This window comes from Athene noctua, chromosome 7 (assembly GCF_965140245.1).
Source record: "Athene noctua chromosome 7, bAthNoc1.hap1.1, whole genome shotgun sequence".
Taxonomy (NCBI): domain Eukaryota; kingdom Metazoa; phylum Chordata; class Aves; order Strigiformes; family Strigidae; genus Athene; species Athene noctua.
The window spans coordinates 18,773,428-18,793,850 of NC_134043.1; the positions used below are offsets into that span (position 1 = coordinate 18,773,428).

General features: G+C 37.9%; 1 protein-coding gene across 1 annotated transcript in view; it reads right to left on the bottom strand.

Annotated features, from left to right (window-relative positions):
* The window catches only part of LY75 (lymphocyte antigen 75), a 46,295-nt gene that overhangs the window by 14,171 nt on the left and 11,701 nt on the right, over window positions 1–20,423 (bottom strand). The window contains exons 12-24 of the mRNA XM_074910930.1: window positions 20,115–20,311; window positions 18,578–18,720; window positions 12,778–12,859; window positions 12,138–12,209; window positions 10,630–10,753; window positions 9,717–9,752; window positions 9,269–9,444; window positions 8,211–8,275; window positions 6,897–6,973; window positions 5,641–5,777; window positions 4,478–4,583; window positions 2,399–2,559; window positions 1,617–1,746 (exon numbers count right to left, since the gene is read on the bottom strand). Of these exons, the coding sequence (XP_074767031.1) occupies window positions 1,617–1,746; window positions 2,399–2,559; window positions 4,478–4,583; window positions 5,641–5,777; window positions 6,897–6,973; window positions 8,211–8,275; window positions 9,269–9,444; window positions 9,717–9,752; window positions 10,630–10,753; window positions 12,138–12,209; window positions 12,778–12,859; window positions 18,578–18,720; window positions 20,115–20,311 (1,506 nt within the window). The remainder of the gene's footprint in view (window positions 1–1,616; window positions 1,747–2,398; window positions 2,560–4,477; window positions 4,584–5,640; window positions 5,778–6,896; window positions 6,974–8,210; window positions 8,276–9,268; window positions 9,445–9,716; window positions 9,753–10,629; window positions 10,754–12,137; window positions 12,210–12,777; window positions 12,860–18,577; window positions 18,721–20,114; window positions 20,312–20,423) is intronic.

Below are 20,423 nucleotides of genomic sequence, written 5' to 3' on the forward strand. Positions count from 1 at the left end.
GGATATAAATGGCTGATTGAGAGGCTGACAGGGCCATATTCCAAATCACAGGAAGACAGAACTATAATATTAATTTCATATTTACAGCTTTCAATAGATCAGAAAAGTGACAAGGCTGAAAACAGATTGTTTCAAGTGGTTTGCATCTGCTGCCAAATGCTTTCACTTAGTAAACAGCTACAAAAAAGAACCATGGAACCAAGGGTGCCATCACACATCAAGAGGTACCAAATTGGAAACAAGGTAGTAAGGAAGATGTCCATTTCTGAAGGAAGTAATTGCCAATGATTAATGTCTCAGGAAGTTCTGCACATCACAATCATGCCAAGATATCCAAGCAACATGAACCTTCTTTTTCCCTAGGATAAAGCCCTAGTCAACCTGGACTCTCTCACAGCTGTCCCTGCAACTTGCTGAGGACCCTTCCAACCTGAATTACTCTTAGATCCCTAATACAATGATGATAAAAGACAAGACTGTATCAGGACACATTCTCTGGCAGTCCATAAACCTCCCTCATTACACTTTCTATAGCTGTGGCAAGGAAGAAGTGCTTAGTATTTTAGTCAGACCAGATTAATAATCTGTTGATCTACACAGATATACTGTTAAAATCTTATTAATAAAAATCCCCTTTTTGAATTTTTATAACTAACATCTCTTCCATTCAGATTTCTAATCTGGACACTTGGAATTTCTGAAGTATCTGGCACTGAAATAAAGATTTTCTGTGTGTGTGTGTGTGTTAAATGCGAGGCAGGGGGGAGGAATATCTTTGCCTATTTGAGAATTAAGAGGGTGGGCATATTCTTGGGTGTTTTGCACACCTCTGGTTTTTGGGTTTTTTTTTTAGAAGACAGCATGACTGAAAAGGATTATTTACATAGAGGAACATACTCAGAAGTGGGTGTGCTGAACATTAGCCCTTAGCAGTCATTAGATGTGTATAATAGCTATATGTGTTTGATCTGATTCCAGTAATTGGTATCGACCAACCCATGTGGCTATATCAGATTATTATTTTTAGTTCAGGTTAAGAAAACCCACTCACACCAACAGATCTGTATGAAGCTAGGGAAAGCTGCATCAATCCAAATCATCACTCTCCATGTATGCTCTCAAGTTTGCTCCGGGGAGACTGTTTTCAACGTTAAGAGTATATGATACCTCATATTCTGATAGTGCTAACACCAGAGGATATGTTTAAGGGGGACTGAAATATTCAGAGATTCCTCCCCAGGGCTTCTCACTTCCACAGTTCTGAAGAGGAAAAAGGAGGCCCTTGTTCCACCCCTGGATGTACATGACCTTTATACCCACAGAACACTAAAGCCCCATCTGCTGAAGTATGGTTACATTGAAATCACACAGAATTTCTCAGGAAAACAGACTCCATCTGAACTGGGCTATGAAAAATGAAAGGGAAAATTCTGAATGGCTGACAAAATAGGTCCCAGACCATCCTCCACACTCTGCTTTTCCAAAATTTACCTGCTCAGTCTCTACAAGAACCTCGCTCTTCAAGTGCAACAATTTACATGCATTAAAAGGTCTCCTGGCATACACATCTTAACTGCAAACTCTGGCTGTAATTTAATTTGACTTTTCAGACTTACCTATAGGACGCTGGCATATACCCAAGAAGTGCCTGTCAGCACAAGCAGTGAAATTCCATGTTCCAACATACTGTGATTTGGGATCATTGAGGATTACACCGCACTGATTGTTAAATTCTTCATCAAAAAGCTGAAAACCAGAAATATGCTTATCAGACTCAAACAAGGCATAAACAAACTTGTGCAGAGAAGGTGAAGTAACATGAGGCTAGGAGAACCCGAGCTGTCTGAACTTGTTCAAGAAGTTTCAAAGGAGTGGTGCAATACAGCTTACCTATTTTACAAACTACCAGGTGCCTGGACTCAGAAAAAATTCATAAGTTAAATACAGGGGAAAACATTAAATTAAATGATTTAACACTTAAAATAAATCTCGTTTGTAGGTGTGATTCTATTTATTATGCTTCACCTTGGGTAGAGCAGTAAGCGAAATACCATTGTATAATGATTTAGAGATGCATTCTAAGTATAACTGAACCAAGAGTTATTGATGACATCTTTTTGATGACTGTTTTTTTCATGTAGTCTTTAAATAGCAAAGAGAAGTTCCAGAAGAGTCATTAAATGGTTGTTTCAGCTTTTTGCCTTCACGCTTCAGTTCAGAAGCTGTTAACCAAAGGTAAACAGAACTAAATTACTGTCAGTCACCTTGTTTGCCAATTAAAACCACTAACTGGGGGATTTGGTCTGTAACACATTTTTTTGGCCATTTTTTTTTTATACAGTCAATATTCCAAATTTTATTACTCAATAGTCAAAAAGAGACAGAAGCCAGAACTTACGTCCAGTGGAATTTTTCTTAATCTTCCCGTCAGGAGTGGGTGAAAGTTGCTATACAACAGTCTACTCTCATCTATCCATTTGTTTTCCCTTGTGCTGAACAGAAACTGCAAACCAATCCAAATATCTTTTGGCATACCAGGAAGCAAGGATGTTATATAATCTGTTGGGCAGAACAGTAAATGTACATATTGTTTACTGTTGTTGTCTGAAGGACATCTGAGAAAAAACTTCACATAAATAAGATAATGCAATCTCTGTTTCTACTAACTTTATTTTTCCAGCCCTTTATGATTGCCAAATGCTTATCATCCCTTCCTGCTATAACACTTTTCATGCTGATTTTATCTGAAAGGAGAAGACTATTGGTATTTGTCCCCCAAATTCTCAGCTGCGGAGCAGGTAGTGGATTTAACCTGTTTCTCTGCCCACTGCTTTGTATTATTGCACTTCCATCCAAATTTCAGAGGCTGTTTTTCCACAGGCCTGCAAGATCTCCTACTGTCTCCCTGCAGAGATACTAGAGGAGCTCCCTCCTGCCCTCTCTGAACTGACGGAGGAGTCTCATCTTCCTCTCCTACCAATGTATACCATAAATCAGAACCATTTCTTGGATTCTGGCAGAGTTGCCCACCCCATCATCAGAGAAAGCAGGACAGGACAAAGGAAGTCAGGTTTAGTTGAAAAAAAAGATTCAGCCACGAAAACCTTACACCAGACCCTTCTTAGTGAGCATTCTGGCAGGAAACAATGGGATTTGGTAACCCCCAAGGCATCAAAGCATTCACTGAGCTTGTCTAGATTAGGAAGACAAATTGAAGCTATATAATTAGCTACTGCTGTCTTGTCTTAGAACTATTGGCTACATGCCAGACTAGCTGCAGCCTATTTTCTGAGCAAAGCCATTGAGGATTTACATGTCAGAGCTAGCCAGTCACCTAATGCCACTGGGAAGAGTAGAAGCAGCCTACAGAAAGAGGCATGTTTCTTTAAGACAACCGTGCCTTCTGTCCAGATAGGCAGCCTCCACTACAGGAGGGAAAGAAAAACAAACAAGAAACAATAACAAAACATTTCCATATACACCAAACCAGACAAAACATCCTGCTATGTAAGATTTCAGATTGGCTATACTTTTGCAATCTTAAAAGCATCCAATAACTCTCAGTTGTAGACATGTAAATTCCTGTATGGTTACAGGCCTATTCCTCCCCAATAACATCCAATAAAAAAAAAATATTAACATTCACCTGCTGCCTGCAGGTACACTAGTGGTCTCCCTAGTCCACTTTACATATTCCTCTTGGCAAGAGGTTATTTGCTTATAAAGAAAACAATGCAGAATTCAGATATGCCTGCAGAGGACTGTTCGTTATCCACAGGAATATAGATGCAAATACAGCTGTCTCATTCAGCAGTCTACTGCTAAACATTACTTGCAGTGATGCAAATGCATTTCTTCCTCAGTGCATTTATCTCAATGACTCTAGTTTATATGACAAGTGAGAGGCAGGTCCCAGAGGTGGAACAACTCGGTGTTTTGCAGCCCCCTGCCTTCTGCCCTCCTATCAGCATCCTGGAGAGCCTGCAGGTGGTCAGTTTAGAGACACTGCCTTATTAAGCTGCTCGGCACACTCAGATATTGTGTTTGCCATCTCGTTCCCACACAGACAGCTGAGCTTTCTCAGAAGCAGGTCCTAAGGTGGTTTTCACAGTACAAAGTCTACAGTCTCAGTTAGGTTTCACCTTGCAAAGCAAAGCATGGGAATTCAGTGGTGAACCTTCTATCCTCAACCCTTAATGCAAGGTTTTACAATTTTTTCTTTTTATAATAGGTTAAGATCACACAAAGAAGCTGCTCTTCAAACTGGCTCAAATGTTTGCTGACTGCATTTGCATGTTAATGTTTCCAGTGATGTAAACAACAATACAGCACGTTTTTAATTGGTCTTGGATTTTTAGAATGCTCCCAGTATGCCTGTAGATAACCAAGTGAGTTTATGCTCAAGTTCTTAAGCAGAGCTGTACTGAATTTGGAAGAGAAGCTGTATATGAAAAGTGTCCCCAGTTCACCATCATACCTTGCTCAGCTTGATTTGAGATAGATGGAAGAGAGCCTCCAAAAGTTACACACTTCTCATTAGCTGCATTAAATGTCAAATATTCGGGTTTCATCTTTAGAAAACACTGAAAAAAACCATAATGAAACTGATTTTCATCATACCTTCCCAAGAAATACCTTTCATCATTGCTTCCTAAGAAATAACTCATAAGAAAAGGTTCTTACACCATCCCTAAAAACTCACTTTTCATTTCTTGCAATAACATAATTATTTTTATCAGAAAGCAAGGGAAATGATACTAGCTGCATTTATTAATAGATTCAACAGAATAGCTAAATATAAAATGATCCCACTGACTAACTCCTCATTCACTCAGGATTAGAATTCAGTAATTTTTAATTGGCTGCATAAGGATCACATACTGTTTTAAGAATGAGAATTCACATGTGAACTCTCAAGTCAGATAAGGTTGGGCCAAGAACCTGTACTGTAATGCGTTACATTTTGGGAGAAACTACATGGGAACTCAAAAGCTATATTCTGCAATGATGTGAAGTAAATTTGCAAACCTTGACGCAATGTAACATGCAGATCTGATGCATGCTCCTTCTTATGTACAGAATAATGTTGGGCCAAATAACAGGAATCAGCCTCACTAAGACTTCTGATGACTACCTTAAAACATAGTCTTGAAATATACCATACTATGGCTTCTGACCTGTCGGTTCATTCTTAAAAGGTGGTTCTAATTCTTAAGTGTGTTAAGGCCTTAAGGCAACTTTGGAAGCAGAGTGTCTGCCAGCTTGCTGCCTGCCCTATGTTTAAACAGAGAGAGAATCATGACACTTCTGCCACAGAAACCTCATCCTTTCCCATTCTAATCCTTCAAAGCAGAGCCCAAGATTAGACAATACAACCAGCATTCTTGGACATAAACAGGGAATGATGGGAAAGCAAAAATCCTGAAAATTACTGCTTTGAAATTAAGAAACCATCAGTCCTGAAAAAAGGACAGAGAAGTGGGGGAGATGATTTTGATAACTACACATAGTTTTCGAAAGCCACCTCCCAGTCCATTCCTGAATACAGGGGCTACTTCCTCACCTCCTTTAGCAGGGAATTCCACCTTACTGGACTATGAAAAAAAAGGTAAGGATGATCAATCTGTATTATCTCTATACCTTATTCCGGAACCGATGCCAACCTTTACGGCAACCTCCTCTGACTGGACGGTAACTGGGATCATGTTTCTCTAGTAAGGAGGCATTATTTTTTTCACAGATGAAAGGCAGTTTCACATTACAGTTAACTGGGTAGTCTGCAAAATGGAAGTTTTAAAAAACAGTTAAAAAACAGTTATGGTAATGCCTATCATGCTCCAAGTGCCACCCATACTTTATGACATGGCAAAGACCAATCTGAAGTGAAGTCCTTTCAGTGCAACCACAATGAAGTACTATGCAATCTAAAACATTAAAAGTAACAGCAGAGCAAAAGAGAAATGTAATTATTTATATCAGACAGTAATACAACATTCCTAAAGATCCAGGGCCTGATCCCTTACTTGCAGTAGTAACATTTCATATAGGCAGAGACAACTTCAAAACAGAAAAATCATGAAGTAAGAAGACTTTGAATATGAGGACTAATCTCATATTCTGGCATAGAGGGCGTGTGACCCAAAGGTTATTAAAACCAAAAGAATCCTTTAACAGCTGCATGGAGAGATCTGGCATGTACTGCTTCACTTGACTACTACAGTAACTGGACTGGCTTCCTAAATAAGACCAATTTTTGGTAATGGGAATGAAACCAGGTCAGCAGCATGCAACAGAATTGGGAAAATGTGCTTTAAAGTGGAAATGGTAGTAGAGGGGAGGAACTATTTGTTCTCCAGGGGTTATACATTTTCCCCAACATAAAACAATGTTGAAAAAGGGAAGTAAGACGCTTCAAGTACCACCAGGTGGCATTTCCATTACTTTGTGTACCTCTTCCAGTATGACTCCACTACTCAATGAAATCTGCATCTCCAGATGCGTATACAGTTGCAAGTATCCAGTCAAGCTCCTCTAACTAAACACAACACTAAGACTTAATTTCCAGAGCTCAGCATATGTAGCATAAACAAAACAGGTAACCACCAAAGAAAGATTTGACCTAATTAATTTATGTCAGAAAAGGGGTGACAGTCAATCATAAAAAATGGTCATCTGAATTTGGGTTTGCCTCAGGTCACCAAGAAATATTACCATAGCTTCTACCATGAGGAAGAAATAAATGATTCAAAATTCAATCAGATTACCACTAAGAAGTCATTCACTCCTAATTCAATATCAATTTGCATTCAATGCAAGAGTTTGGGCTGAACAGAAATTACTTTTAAAAAAAAATATAATAATGACAGACAGGGGTGAAAAAATAAAACCAGTCATACCTCTATACCAGTTCTTTCGAGAAACGTACCAGCAGTCTCTCAGGAATCGATCATGGAAGCGTGAAAATAACTGTAAACTGGATATAAACAATTCAGAGTCAATCTCCAACACAATGGGATCTTCAAAGGCAAACTCTGATAGCAACAGAGCCAGTGCAAACAAAAATTTGGGCTGGTAACTGTTTCTAGGAGATGCCCTACAACACTGGAAAGGACAGAGCAGGGAAAAACTAGACGAGGAACAAATATGTGGTAGGTTCAGTAGTTATGTACCATGCCCAAATTAATTTTGTTGAGATGTGCAGAATGAGGGTAGGATGTTATTTATCACCATGCTGCAATCACAGGACACTGACAGGACAAGTGAGGAGAATGAGCAATAACATGTTTTATTTTCACAGTAGTATACTGCTATAGTATTTTGGAAAGGGAAGAATTTTCCTTGTAAGAAGCCCATGATCCTTTGCTGCAGCCATGAATGGCATGACACAAGGTTTGCTGTGAGTCATTTCAGCTCTACAGGGCTATACTCTAAGCCCTCCAAGATTTTGGCATTACCTAACTGGAAGAGTGATGTCTTGAACCAACGTTCCATTCCCTGACCTCAGGTATTTCTCAGATACCCTCAGAGCCAATAGACAAGTTTTTTTTCAGAATATTCTTCTTTTTTTTGTTTCAATTCCCCAATTATTAACAGAACATAGAAATGGGCTCAAAAATCCAATAAAAGTATTTTAAAGATCAGTGGAATACATTAGCTCCTAGGACCATAGATTTCAAGGATTCACATAACAAGATTAAGATGTCAAAGCCCAACAGCCTCAAAACTAGAGGCTCCAATAGCATACAAGAAATGGATTATTAATTCAGTTATTACTAAGTTATTATGAATTAAAATTTGTTGATGATGCTTTTAATGGGAATAGCACTCAGAATTTAGCAACTAATTAAAATATTTCAACAATATTTTGAAACATACACATTTTCTAATTGTACACCCATACTGTCTTAACCACTGTTTGCTTTGTCTGAGCACTACACAGTCCTACTTTCTCTGGCTTAGACACTCTATGGTCCAAGTTTAGCATGGCAAGAATAGGTGCAGGTACATGTGAACGAAAGCGGAGAACAGCAGTTACTGAATAATGCTGTATGTTTTTCTAGTTTAGTTCAAATTATCTTACTTCTTTGCAATGATACAGAAGTAATTTGGGGATAAAATATTTTCCTTAGAAACTATTCCAGTTAACTGTATTCCTAAAAGGCACATAAAAAAAAGCTTACAATAAAGCATCCCATAATTATTCTACATACGGTGAATGATAGCTGTAGCCATAATCAATAAACTTCAGCCACCACTTCTGTTCGCTGTTTGATAACTGTGGAAATAAAGAACAAACGCCCCATTATTTTACAACCCATAGAGAAAAAGCTTCAGACTCTACCAAGAATAAATCAATGACAGAATAAATTCTGATTTAAAATGTTTCCAAAATGTGCAGGAATTACTATTCTTCAGCAACAGGAAAGGATATAGTTTGAGATTGATATGCCAAGTAGACAGACTCATGCACCTATCAGAAAAAAAATAGCTCACATTTTCCACTGTGCTAGATAAAATTTTGCAGCATTAAGACGTCTTAAGTGTGTTCTAGATACATCACTCCAACAAAATTCATAGCAGGAATGCTCTACCAGATGACCCGGACATAGCTGCAATCTGCCTAAAGCTGATGTGGTTCCATGTGACCACAGGTGTAGCAGGTCATAAATCTTGATTTCTCCTGCCTTGTAATTTCTCCTTCCAAGTAACTTCTTGTCAGGAGAAATTTCATGAAGAGAGCTTGCAAGCTGCTAATTTCCCAAAGTATTGTCTCACAAGCAGTAACACTGAAGAAAGTTATTAACAGAGGTGCTGAAACCTGAAATGTTTTGGTAAGATTCCTTAAATGAATGTACTCTCAATGTACATTCTTTACTTTCAGTAAAGGCTATCAGACCATCATGCATTTCTCATTAAATCCCCTCATCAAGGGAAAAATTATGTACTGTCCCATGCATAAAAATAAGAACTGGCATAATTGTTAGTGAAGTATTCGCAGACGATGGCATGCTTACACGGTGGTCCTCTTATGACACTTTCTCTCCATTTGGAGGCGATTTGGGTTTTTTTCACATTGTTAAGGTTACTTTTAAATTTAAAAATTCTTTTGCAAGACTGACAAAACTAATTCTCTTTCAACTCATCTTTTCCTTTTACATACAATTAAAAGAAAGAAATTAAGGATTAACATCTTCTTACAATTGGACAAACTGGCAAGAAAATTTCCCTATAGTGAAAAGTATCTGTTAGACAGATTACAACTTCTTACCTTTTCTATTTGAGACAGTATTGTCCTGAGTTTTGGGTAAGACTCCACAGAGGCTAAATCACTATCATTTTTTTGACAGTAGAAAATAGCTTCCTGAAAGCTCAGGTTTTTATCTGGTACAAACCACAGCTCTGCTCCATCAACAACAAGTGGGGCTCCATGAATTCCTATTTCATCTATGCAGAAGAAATACCACGCATAAGAAATCAATTCTAAAAAAACTCATCATTTCTTTTTCTGAATGTAGTTAAGAAATTTCAGTTTGACACTGGGAAGAGCCAGTGTTCTTTCCTGCATTCTGAGCTCTGTCAGAACCAAATTCTATCAGTCGTGATCTTTGCTGGCATCAAACAGGTATTCAAGTAGTAATATAACAAAACTAATAAAATATATAGAGTATTAACAACTATATACACATTGTGGAAGAATACGCAAAAAGCCCATTTACCTGGTATATACCAGTCAGGTGTCTTTGGAGTGCTACCTGTCCAGAGGGAAAAAAAGGAATAGTCACTTCAAGTTCACCTTCTAACAAGACTGTGGTCACCAATAATGGAAGTAATGGATCATACTCATGCTTCTCAGTGTACATGATGGAAAAAATAAAAGCAGAAGGATGTCATACACAGGTTCAACAGTTTAAAACAAGCTGATGTAAAACTACAGGAGTTTTGCATACCTCAGTCTTAAAGAGCTGTGGGCTTTTTTCTCCCAAGCAGAACACAAGCATCAGAATAGTATATCTGCCCATACCTCCCCACAACAAGAAAGTTTCATCCACTGAAATGCCTTTTAATGAACAACCAAAACATAAAAGCCTACCGGATTACAGTACTTTTCATATTGCATGGGAAAACCTGGATCTGTGCAGATATGCCATCCCATTCTCTTGTACTCCCACTTCACTGTCTCACTACAATGAGGAGCTAGTACACCAGTTTTACCAGAAGGTGGCTAATTCACCTAAGGTTGAAGGAAACTGTACACCCAAGATGCCTTGGTCATATAGTTACAAATATCACTTAAGAAAGATTGAATAAAGTCCACAAATGCTGCAACTTGGTGGCTTATATCACCTTGCTTAATAAGCCACTTGTTGCTTAATGGGACAAGGAAGAATATGAGAGCAGTGATACTGCATCCTCCTCACAATCACTTTCTGATATAGCTTTGAATATTCTAAGTGTTTGTCTGTTTGTCTGTTTGTATGGACACAGGCAAGACAACTCATGTACTATCCTCTTAACAGTTCAGAGAGGAAATTATAACATACTGTTTGCAAAGTTTCTGTTATTAGAGAATAATGACAACTTAGTGGTAATAAACTTTGATATGGATAAATGGATGGAACTGCAGTTTACCTTTTGTTATCTGGCAGACCCATTCAAGTTTAGCTTCACAGTCAAAAGGCCTAAAGTAGAATTCCAGATCTCTGCCTTCATGGAAATAAAATCTCCAAAATGATCTCCGTGAAAACTGAGAGGTCTGTATAGAAGTAGAAACAGAGAACTGAGTTAGTATGGCACAGGCCTCTGAAATGTGAAATGAAATAGTATTAAAAATGTACCATGGCAAAGTCAGTATATTTTACTGTGGTATTAGTCCCACGACTTATTTTGCAAAAAATGAGCACATAAAACTGTGTCTCTTCAACTATAACTCTCCAGGCTAGCCAAGCTTGTGAAGCAATAAGGTAAAGGGCTTAAGGTCAGCCTACATACAAAAGTCTTTTCTTGCAATGTTGTTTATTTGTTTTTTTGAAGTGCACAGGATCTCACTGATGCTTATTACTGGACTACCTGTTGCAACTTGTTGCCCTGAAATGATTCTAATTTGTGTTCAAAAGAAGAAACCATCTGAACTGGCACAGAAATAGTTTTTCTTATTTAAGATTATTTCTTATAATCAAGCTTAAAAACTGACCTCACTCTTACTGATCTCTGCAATAAGGAGAATTTTTTATCATTTAATGGAAGAACATGTCTATACCTAGCAGGTAGGGGAGGGAAGTTACTATAGTCACACTGTCCCCTTCAAACTGCTTTTCTCTTATTTAAAATTTTTAGTATCTTAATGCTGACAGCTTCTTGGCCTGGGGTCATGAACATAGAAAAGAATGAGAGGAAATGGCTGTGAATTGAAGTAGAGATGCAAATACATTTTCCTTCAGTCAATCCTAAAAACAAAGGTGATTCTAATTAGGTTAAAAGAAGGGGTGGTATAGGAATGGTCTTATAAAAAGTCAGGTGATGCTTCACAAAAGTTAAAGGCCATTTTAAAACTCATGCCATCAAGACTAAATTAAACAATGAAAAACATAATTAGAAATTTAGCAGAGGCCTGACATTTTGAATTAGAAACTGACACAGCACTTACAGTCTATTTTACAAGTAAACAAAGAAACACACGCAATAAACAAACACACACTCTATTCCGGTTACTGCATTCCCCTTCTTTAGGTTTCAAACGTTTTCTTAATTTGCAGTTCATTTAAAAGTTGGTAGGGTTCTGTTTGCCTTTTTAATTTAGACTCCACATTACATCCTTAAGTATGTGTAATATACAAGAGATACATAGTATTGCATTATGCAATAGTGAACAGTATTGTTACTAAAGTATTCTGTAGTTCAAAAGAAGTCTTATGACGGGTTATCATTAGCACAGCACTTGGCTTATAAAAAAACTGCTTGAACAAAGAAATACTGATAATAGGTGTAGATTAATAAAGGGAACACTAGCAACTTTTTCACCACACATAGAAAACATCTCCGAAGTCAGCCTAAATTAAATATATGGGTGACAAAAGTGTTTTTTCCAAGTATTTCCATGTAAAAATATGCATGCTGTTATTAAGAACCTTGAAACTAACCTTTAATGCAGCACAGTCTCTTGTATCATATTCATCTTCCAAATAATCGAGTGGCATAACAACACTAGTAACCTACAAGACAAAAGAATCATTACTTTATGCCTATTTTTGGTACAGTAATCCCCAGAGATAACCATTCAAACCTGGGATCCCACTATGTCCATCATTATTAAAATATTTGTTAAATGGCGGTTACTGGATCGCTTTTAAGTCTGCATACCTGTTATTAAGGGGGCTGGGAGAGGGAAGGAACTCACAATTTCAGGCAAATATATCAATTACAGTGAGGATGATTTTTTTGAGAAGTCTGTCATCAAGGAGATAAAATGATAAACCCTCCCTTCTGTTGTGGCATGAAGACATCTTGCTCTCTCCACCAGCTCTTAGATGTTTACTACTACATTTCTGTTAAAATATTTTAATGCAATAGACACAGAAATCAGGTTAACCTTATTAAAGATATGTTTTTAATTGGAAGTCTGCCTGGATGGCAGCTCTTAAGTGCACAATCTTCTTCTGAATTATTCATCTGTTGAACGATCTGCCATATTTTAATTACAATATTTATCAATTTACTTTCAATCCAGTCCAAGCTGAAACAAATCAGGACATGATGTTTCTTGGTTAAAAGTTAACTTACGGGTTTATCATCACTCCACTGCCAGGTTCCCAAAGAATCTGGACTCCTCTTATTCATTCCAATCCATACCCATCTGTCATTGCTGTAAATAAACAAGAGAAAGTCTTAAGCCAAGTATATATCAGCTCATTTAATGAAAAGACTGACCTATGTCATGGCATTACTTAAGATCAAGCAGCAAAACCAAAGGATTACTACTGGAAGTTGTAGCAGTTCAAAGAGAAGATGAGTGTAATGGCTAGGACCTCTTCTGCACTTTTTTTTTAAAAAAAAAAAAAATAAAATCTGTAGGCTGTCTTTCCCTAACCACAAAGAAAACTAACTAAATCAGATAATTCCTTTATTCACTGCATCACCACTTCATCAGCTGTTACCTGATATAAAGGTCTCTTCTACACTTTTCTTCACACACAGAGTTTATTTAGCTTGCTTCTCTTTCTCTTATTCATTTCAGGTCATGTCTCTCTACACCATCAGCTCAAATACACTCTTCCTCAAACCACACGAAAACTCATATAAAATAACTGGCTTCACATTTCCCTTAAGTTTGTCAGTGATACAATCAAACTAAGCACGGGCACATATTTCAATTACGCACCTTCACAAAAGAGGAACAGACATAAATAAGTACATAACACCACTAACTCTCAATGCTTGCATAAAAGAATGGCAATAGAAATTTTACTCCACTTTACAGGATTAGTCAGAACTGTGGTTTTTGCTAGATTCTACTTCTTCATTTTTCATTAATAGGAGACACTTAAATTCAAAATTTCAGCTATGTTCCAAGATACAAAGTTGCACCAGAAAACGGGTTTATGATATAAATACTTAAATCCGCACTAACAGCCTTTAGTATTGTTCATGAATCTAAAGAGACTATAACAAAATTAAATATGTGCTAGCCAAACTGCAAGGTTAGTTTTGTACTGCAACCTCTACTTTTCAAAGTATCAATTTTGTGATGGGTACTGAAGTTTAAGATAATTCACTCCAATCCACTACCCTTCCCAAGAAAGGCAGTAGACACTTTTCTGAATGATGGTACCAGTTGGAAGCCACAGAAGGGAGAAAGACCACGGGTCTTCTATAAAAACACAGACTACGTGGAACCCTACTGTAACAGAGCTGTGGAAAAGGCACTCTCATCAGGCAGTCTGACAGTGACAGTAAAGTATTGATCCCACAGTGCAGGGCTCTTGTAAAACTGTATCAGGAATACTATTCCATAAGATCATGCTGTATCAAATACAGAAAAGGAATACAGGGTATTTGCGGAAATGAGAGTTTAGGTTACTAACAAGAATTAAGGATTTTCTTGCTAGTCTTGACAAAGAAAGAAAGAAAGAAAGGAAAAGGATATTAGAATATATTAGGAGACTAAACCCCCAAGAAAAGGAGCTATTTGAGCAAAAAAGACATTGTGTTTGAAGCAACCACAACTCAGGAATAAATTTAGGCTAAAAATTGGAGAGATGTCTGACAACAGCGGTCAGAGTTTGTAAAAGGCTCCCAAAAAAGTAGTGCTTACAAACTGACAGTGATTTTAAGACAGAACTTGGAAAGTTTATAAAAATAACTTTATTGCATGGAGGGATGGACTCATACCCAGGCTTACCTGCATAAGCAATGTTATGAAATCACAGCCAATGTTAAATTCTTTGATAAGACTGTGCCACTGTACCTTTCCACACATATCACTATATCACCATAAAGGTGCTAAACTGAGCCTGAAATGGGTGACAGTGCAGCACAAACAAAAACCGAGATCAGAGTATGCAGGCTAAGTACATGAAATCCAAGAAGGCAACCGCATTTTGTTTGGTAGGGCTCCCATTAGGAAGAAAAGCATCAGCCACCAACAAATGTCTTTTTTTTTTTTCCCCTCAACTCCAGTATTAATTTTCTGACATTGGTGTGATAGTGTGATCACACTAGTGAGATCTTATCATACTGAATAGTCTTTAGTCTTTTAATGGTATCACTAAGGAGCCTTTAAAGAGCCTAAATGCCCTGTACCATTCCAGAGGGAAAACTGTGAGCCAAACATTCACAGCTGTCAAGCAGCTAAGTGGCTTTTGGCAATTTGCCTTTAGGCTTTTATTTTTCTGTGATTGTTCTTTCCAATTATGAATCAGACACTGCTTAACCTTCCCCTACTAATCGTCACCTACAGGATTAATGCAATTTAAGCAATTGATCATCACAGAGGAGTATCTATTAAAAAGAAAACTTGAGATACTCATTTCAAAAGGATCTGCAGTAATTACCTGAGAAACTAGAGCAATTTTTCAAAGTCTTTCAACTTGCATTTGGCTTTTATATAATAACTACATTAAAAAAATTTTAAAAGTGTGCCAGGTCAAGAATTTCTCCAGTCCATCTCCAGGTTAAAATTACTGGCCTGCAAACATAACGATGCTTTCCAGCTGACTGGGCATTTACACATTATGTACATCTTTTTGCTTCTTTTGGAAATGTTCAGAGATGACCCTGAGTAATTCAGTAACTGCTACACTATCCTTGATAGCACTTTTAAGCTTAAGCAAAGCCTTTTAATAGCTGTCTGAAATTATACTATCATCATCTCATCACAGAAAAGAATTGCACCAACTATTTAAGACAAATATGAATTAAGACTATCTATTGCAATTAAGCTTGCAGCAAGGAATTTGCTTGTACTTTAGATATGTCTCCTCATTGCAAAATGTTTAAAATTCATCATATAGACTGGTATCAAAGTAGATTTATCAATGCCAGAGTATTCTTTGAGCTACATTTCCTGGAAACACTTCTAAAATCTAGTTTAGCCTGAGTTTTAACCTAAAATATAGGTTATTTGTGCTTTACAATGGACTCCACGCTGATTAATAATGGAAGATCCTCAATCTCCAGCAATCCCTGCAGAATACCAGTGGCTTTTCTCTCAAATAGAACTAAAACTTCACAGAGGTTAATGTGCAGAAGTGCATGAATAGAGTTTAGATCAATGTGAAGGGTGTATTAATCAGTAATTTTTCTGCTGTCATATTCTAATTGCTGAAATAAAAAAGGATTTTTTCTGTCCCTTATGTCAGCTCCAACACAAGATTAAGAGCTTAAGTAAAGTTGTTGTGGCTTGACAAGAGGTAACACCTGTATTTGGGCCAACTCTCTAATGGTGCAAATTAAGGTACCATTTAATCTTAGGCAGTGCTGGCCTAAAAGTATATATGAAGCCCATTTGACCCCCTGCTCTTCCCTCTGTAATGGGCTACTGCTACTAGCTGAATCCCCATCCTGCTAATCACCTACTCTTTAGTGGAAGAAAAGAGAAGTTGTATTAGGGCAATTACTACATCTTGCATCTTAAGCTTTCTTGCTGTTTTGCCATGTGTTGACAAGTTTTTTCTTGTAAACTCAAGTGTTTGTGAGGCTTTCTAGATTCAGAACAATTAAAGCAGCAGCGCTGTGCATACAAAAGGCAAGCGATTTGTTTGCAGTAAGGTGTCCTCACTGAAATGTTATTCCTAACCAATTCAAGTTGTTACTCTCCTTGTGTCCAGTGTCACTGCCAGCTGTAAGCTGCAGAATGCTCACAAAAACAGTCCTAAAACAATGGAGGAACCGAACCAGATCTGTTCTGCCTGTGTCATGTCCCTCACAGTGGAAAGAGGTTATCTCTTATTTCTTCCAGACAGGGGAAGGTTGGCAGGCAAATTTTATTTTCCTTTCCAATGGCAATCGCCCGACTTGGCTGGAGCAATTCTAGCTCTTATTTGCCTCTAAGGTGGAATCCGAGTAAAGAACAGAACGGACTAGGCAAGCTGCCCTTTTCCTGGTGAACCAAACTGACTTTTGCTAACATTTAAAAACAAACAGTTCTCAATGAGTCACCGGACAACTGTGCAAGGGGAAAAAACCCGAAACCAAAAAATCCAAGGTGTGGCTCCTTCACCGAGCTGAAATGAGTGCGCTGAATGAATAGTTTAGGTCAGAGTTTGCACTCAGTAAACGCAGAGAACACAGACAAACTGCATGCCAGCACACTCCAGCTGCTAATCACATCTAACATTATTTTAGGATTATTTCTCCCAGATAGCTAAATTAATTATTCTTGATGAAATATTTCACTTGGTTTCATCTCTCCTTTTTCAAATGAGCTTATTTTCAGACAAGCTACGCTTGATTCTTGATCTCCAAAATACATAATCACCACCTCTGAGTAATTAAAAAACACAACTTAAACACTTCATTATGTTATCTAAACAAATAAACATTATTTAAAAGACTTCAGGCAATATCAAATATGCAGTACTTCAGGAAGCTCTGCAATGCTTGAAAAGGTGTTAACTGATGAAAATTGGGTTATATTTGACACATGCAGTTACCACAACACTGACTGCAAAGTCAATTTATACTGGGGTCAATATGTATTGCCCTTTATTTACATGCTGGGTTAATATATTGCCCCTTATTTAAGTTGTGGTAGAATAATACTGAAGTACTGTTTTCCTTCTTCCAGGCTTAGTTCAAGTTCTCTGAAATATGGGAACAGCAGTAGCTGTTCACCTGACCTTCTGGAAAGACAGAAAAAGTCTCCACCTTTAAACTCCTAACAAAAAATGTCCATTAAATATAATTAATACCTCAGTCTGCAAGCTGAAAAGTAGTTCAAAGTACTTGTAGGAAAATAAGTTACTTCTTTATTCATGTTTCATAGTAGATTAGGTACACTAAAACAAAATTTGTAGTTGCAACAGAGTATAACAACATCTATAGCTAAAAATAATTTGTGCACGAATTTTTATTTCGGGGACTTTAGTCACTAGCGAAGGAATCACAAGAGGCTTTTATACAAGCTAAACCATCTATATATAGAGCATGCAAGTTTGTTTTTGTCTCTTATTCATATAAACATTGAGTAATTTTCATGACTTGTGCACTTCTAAAAAAAGTTCAGTGGATTTTCAAGAAGGCATCTCTTCAGTCATCAAGTTTTAAAATTTAATCGCAGTGCTGTACGTTGGCAGCTTCTGAAATAATCCTGATTTAGTTTCCTGATGAAAAAATTTATATGATATAACTGGCAGCATTTGAATTTTAGCTGGCAAAAGTTCTGAAAAAACAGGCTGCCAATCAAAAAAAAAATTACGCAAGGATCTGACATCACACCAATGCCTAATAAAGCTTTGCAGTGACAGTTCCCTTGATTAAGAATAGAGCCTTAGACTCATAAATAATGTAGCATTTAATTTGTTGATACCAGAAGACTCAACACACCCATCTAATGCCCATATAGTGTTATTGCAGTTATGTCAAATGGGATCTGTGCCAACCAGATTGCTGGACACTACATTATTCACATTTTCAAAAGATAGCACCCCGTTTAGTCAGGAAGCATTTAATGAATAAAGATGAGACCTATCTGAAAAACTGAAATAATAACTCATCTCTAAAGAATGTAGCAGTAAAGAATAGGAACAACTATCATCTAGCTGTGTCAAAATTCACCATAATGAAGGAAACATAACAACAGAGACTTAAATTCATGCAATGGAAGATGCTCAAAGCAAGTTTCTCTTTCCCTGTGGTCCCTCTAGCAGTGTGAAACATTTGCCCAAGCTGTACTCCCTTGCTATTTTCCAGGAAGGCAGTGACATGACCAGCAGTTCAAATGCCACATCTATCCATTTTTACTGTGGGAAACACAGTCAACACACACTATCTCATACTTGCCATTTGGGGTCAGCAGCAGCATTTGCAATCTACCGCAGAATGCGACTGAAATAAAAATTCTAGCGCATGGCTAGTTTGTTACCTGATTATTTTTCTCAGGATAGAATGAAGCGCCTTGATTTCTTCTGAGTGACTAAAACTAGGCAGATGGCCTCCGAGTGCTTCACAGAATCTTTCTGCCTCTTCCCATGTCCTGGTTCGCAGCACTCTTTCACTGTGGAAGAACTTCACAACAGCCAAACATCAGAGTAGAAGATGACACGAGTGAGCATTCTTAAAACACTCCTGTACTACTCAAATATGGCCACCCTAGGTAGGAATGAGTAACTGGTATTTTCATAAATAGATTGACTTCTTAACAATTATTTTTTTTTTTTCAGTTTGTTTGACAACAGTCAGACTCTGAAGTTTAGCTGACAAGATTTGTTTCAAATGCAACGTATTTCATATGGCAGACTTTCTCTGTTTTTCTTTAACAGAAAGATTTTAGAAAACAACACCCAACTCATTCCAAAACTGCAAGCCAAATTATAGGTTTTAAGGGATGTTGTTCTTTCAAATTTATGAACTGCAAAGCCCAATGTCCACTGAAACCAGGGCCATTTAGGTGCTGCACGTGAAGAAGGTTCTTTGGCACACACTTTGCTACCTTTATGTATCAGAGTTGCGTATTTGGCTCATACACCTCAGCTAACATGTCCACTTGATCCCCTTGACTTCAGTTCAATCCAATTCCCATCAGTGGTATCTCTGCACAGACATGCTGCACTTGGTCAGCAAGAGTTTTGGAAACACTGCCAGGGCCAGCTGTCACATCCCATCAGCTATGGGACAGCCATGCTGCATATCAACTAGATCCATCCCTGCAGGATCCCTGCCCACAGCCTTGTTAGTCAAGTTGGGTTTCCCCAGTTTGCTACATGAGCTGTTTACAAGACACAGGTCATTGCAGACACTGAGTCCAGAAATAATGAATAAATAACCCAATAAACAGTCGCAGTTTTAACTTGATTTGATTGCTAATAGGAGGGGAAAAACCTGCATTTCTAACTACAAACTTTTAAAGTCATTCCAGCTAACAATACGGCTCCTTACTTCCACTAGTTACTTCAAAAATAGTAAAATACAATTGAAGCTGCTTTTTTTGATAAAGTTTGATATCCACATTCAAACTAGAGAAAAGTCTACCTCTCCTATCTACACTCTTTGAGTACAGAAGGGAAAAGGACAAGGGAAGAGGATACAAAGCACTCTCATTCTCTGTTCAGGTATCTCTGCATGCCAGATGATGGCAGGCAGGCTGGGATACAGACACGGCACCCTCTGCCAGCACCAGGCTCCTGAGATGACAGCACAGGGCAAACGCTGACACCTCACTGATGTGCAAAATTTGCCACAGAAAGAGCAGGGAGAGGCAGCAGCATCTTTCAGGAGCTGGCAGAGGATGATGCATGAGAACATCTGGAGGCAGTCAACCTGAATCAACATGAATTCCTCCTCCCAGTGTAAAACATATTTGAAATACCCTTCAGAGCAGCTATAAACCACAAAATGGCTAATCACACACTTGCTGCAAGACAGTAATGAATGATTAACGTTTAATAGGAATAACATTTTACCTTGTAGCAGGCAAGGCCGGATCCATTGTGCCACCCAGGGGGACAGGGATCAGTTGGTTTTGGAAGCACTTCTGGCTCCTTGGGCAGCCCAATATATTTTTTGCAGACAGAAAATGCTTTAGTGGTTTTACAGTCCTTAGTTTCCCACTTTCCAAGAGACTTTCCACTGGGCATGGCCACACATCCTCCTGAAAACTCTAAGATTTAAGCCACCAAAGACATATTTAAAACTACTGGCTGGTTTCCCCCCCAAAATCCATAGATTTCCGAATGACTGTTCTCTTTCATGCTTGGAGTTCTGTAACATTG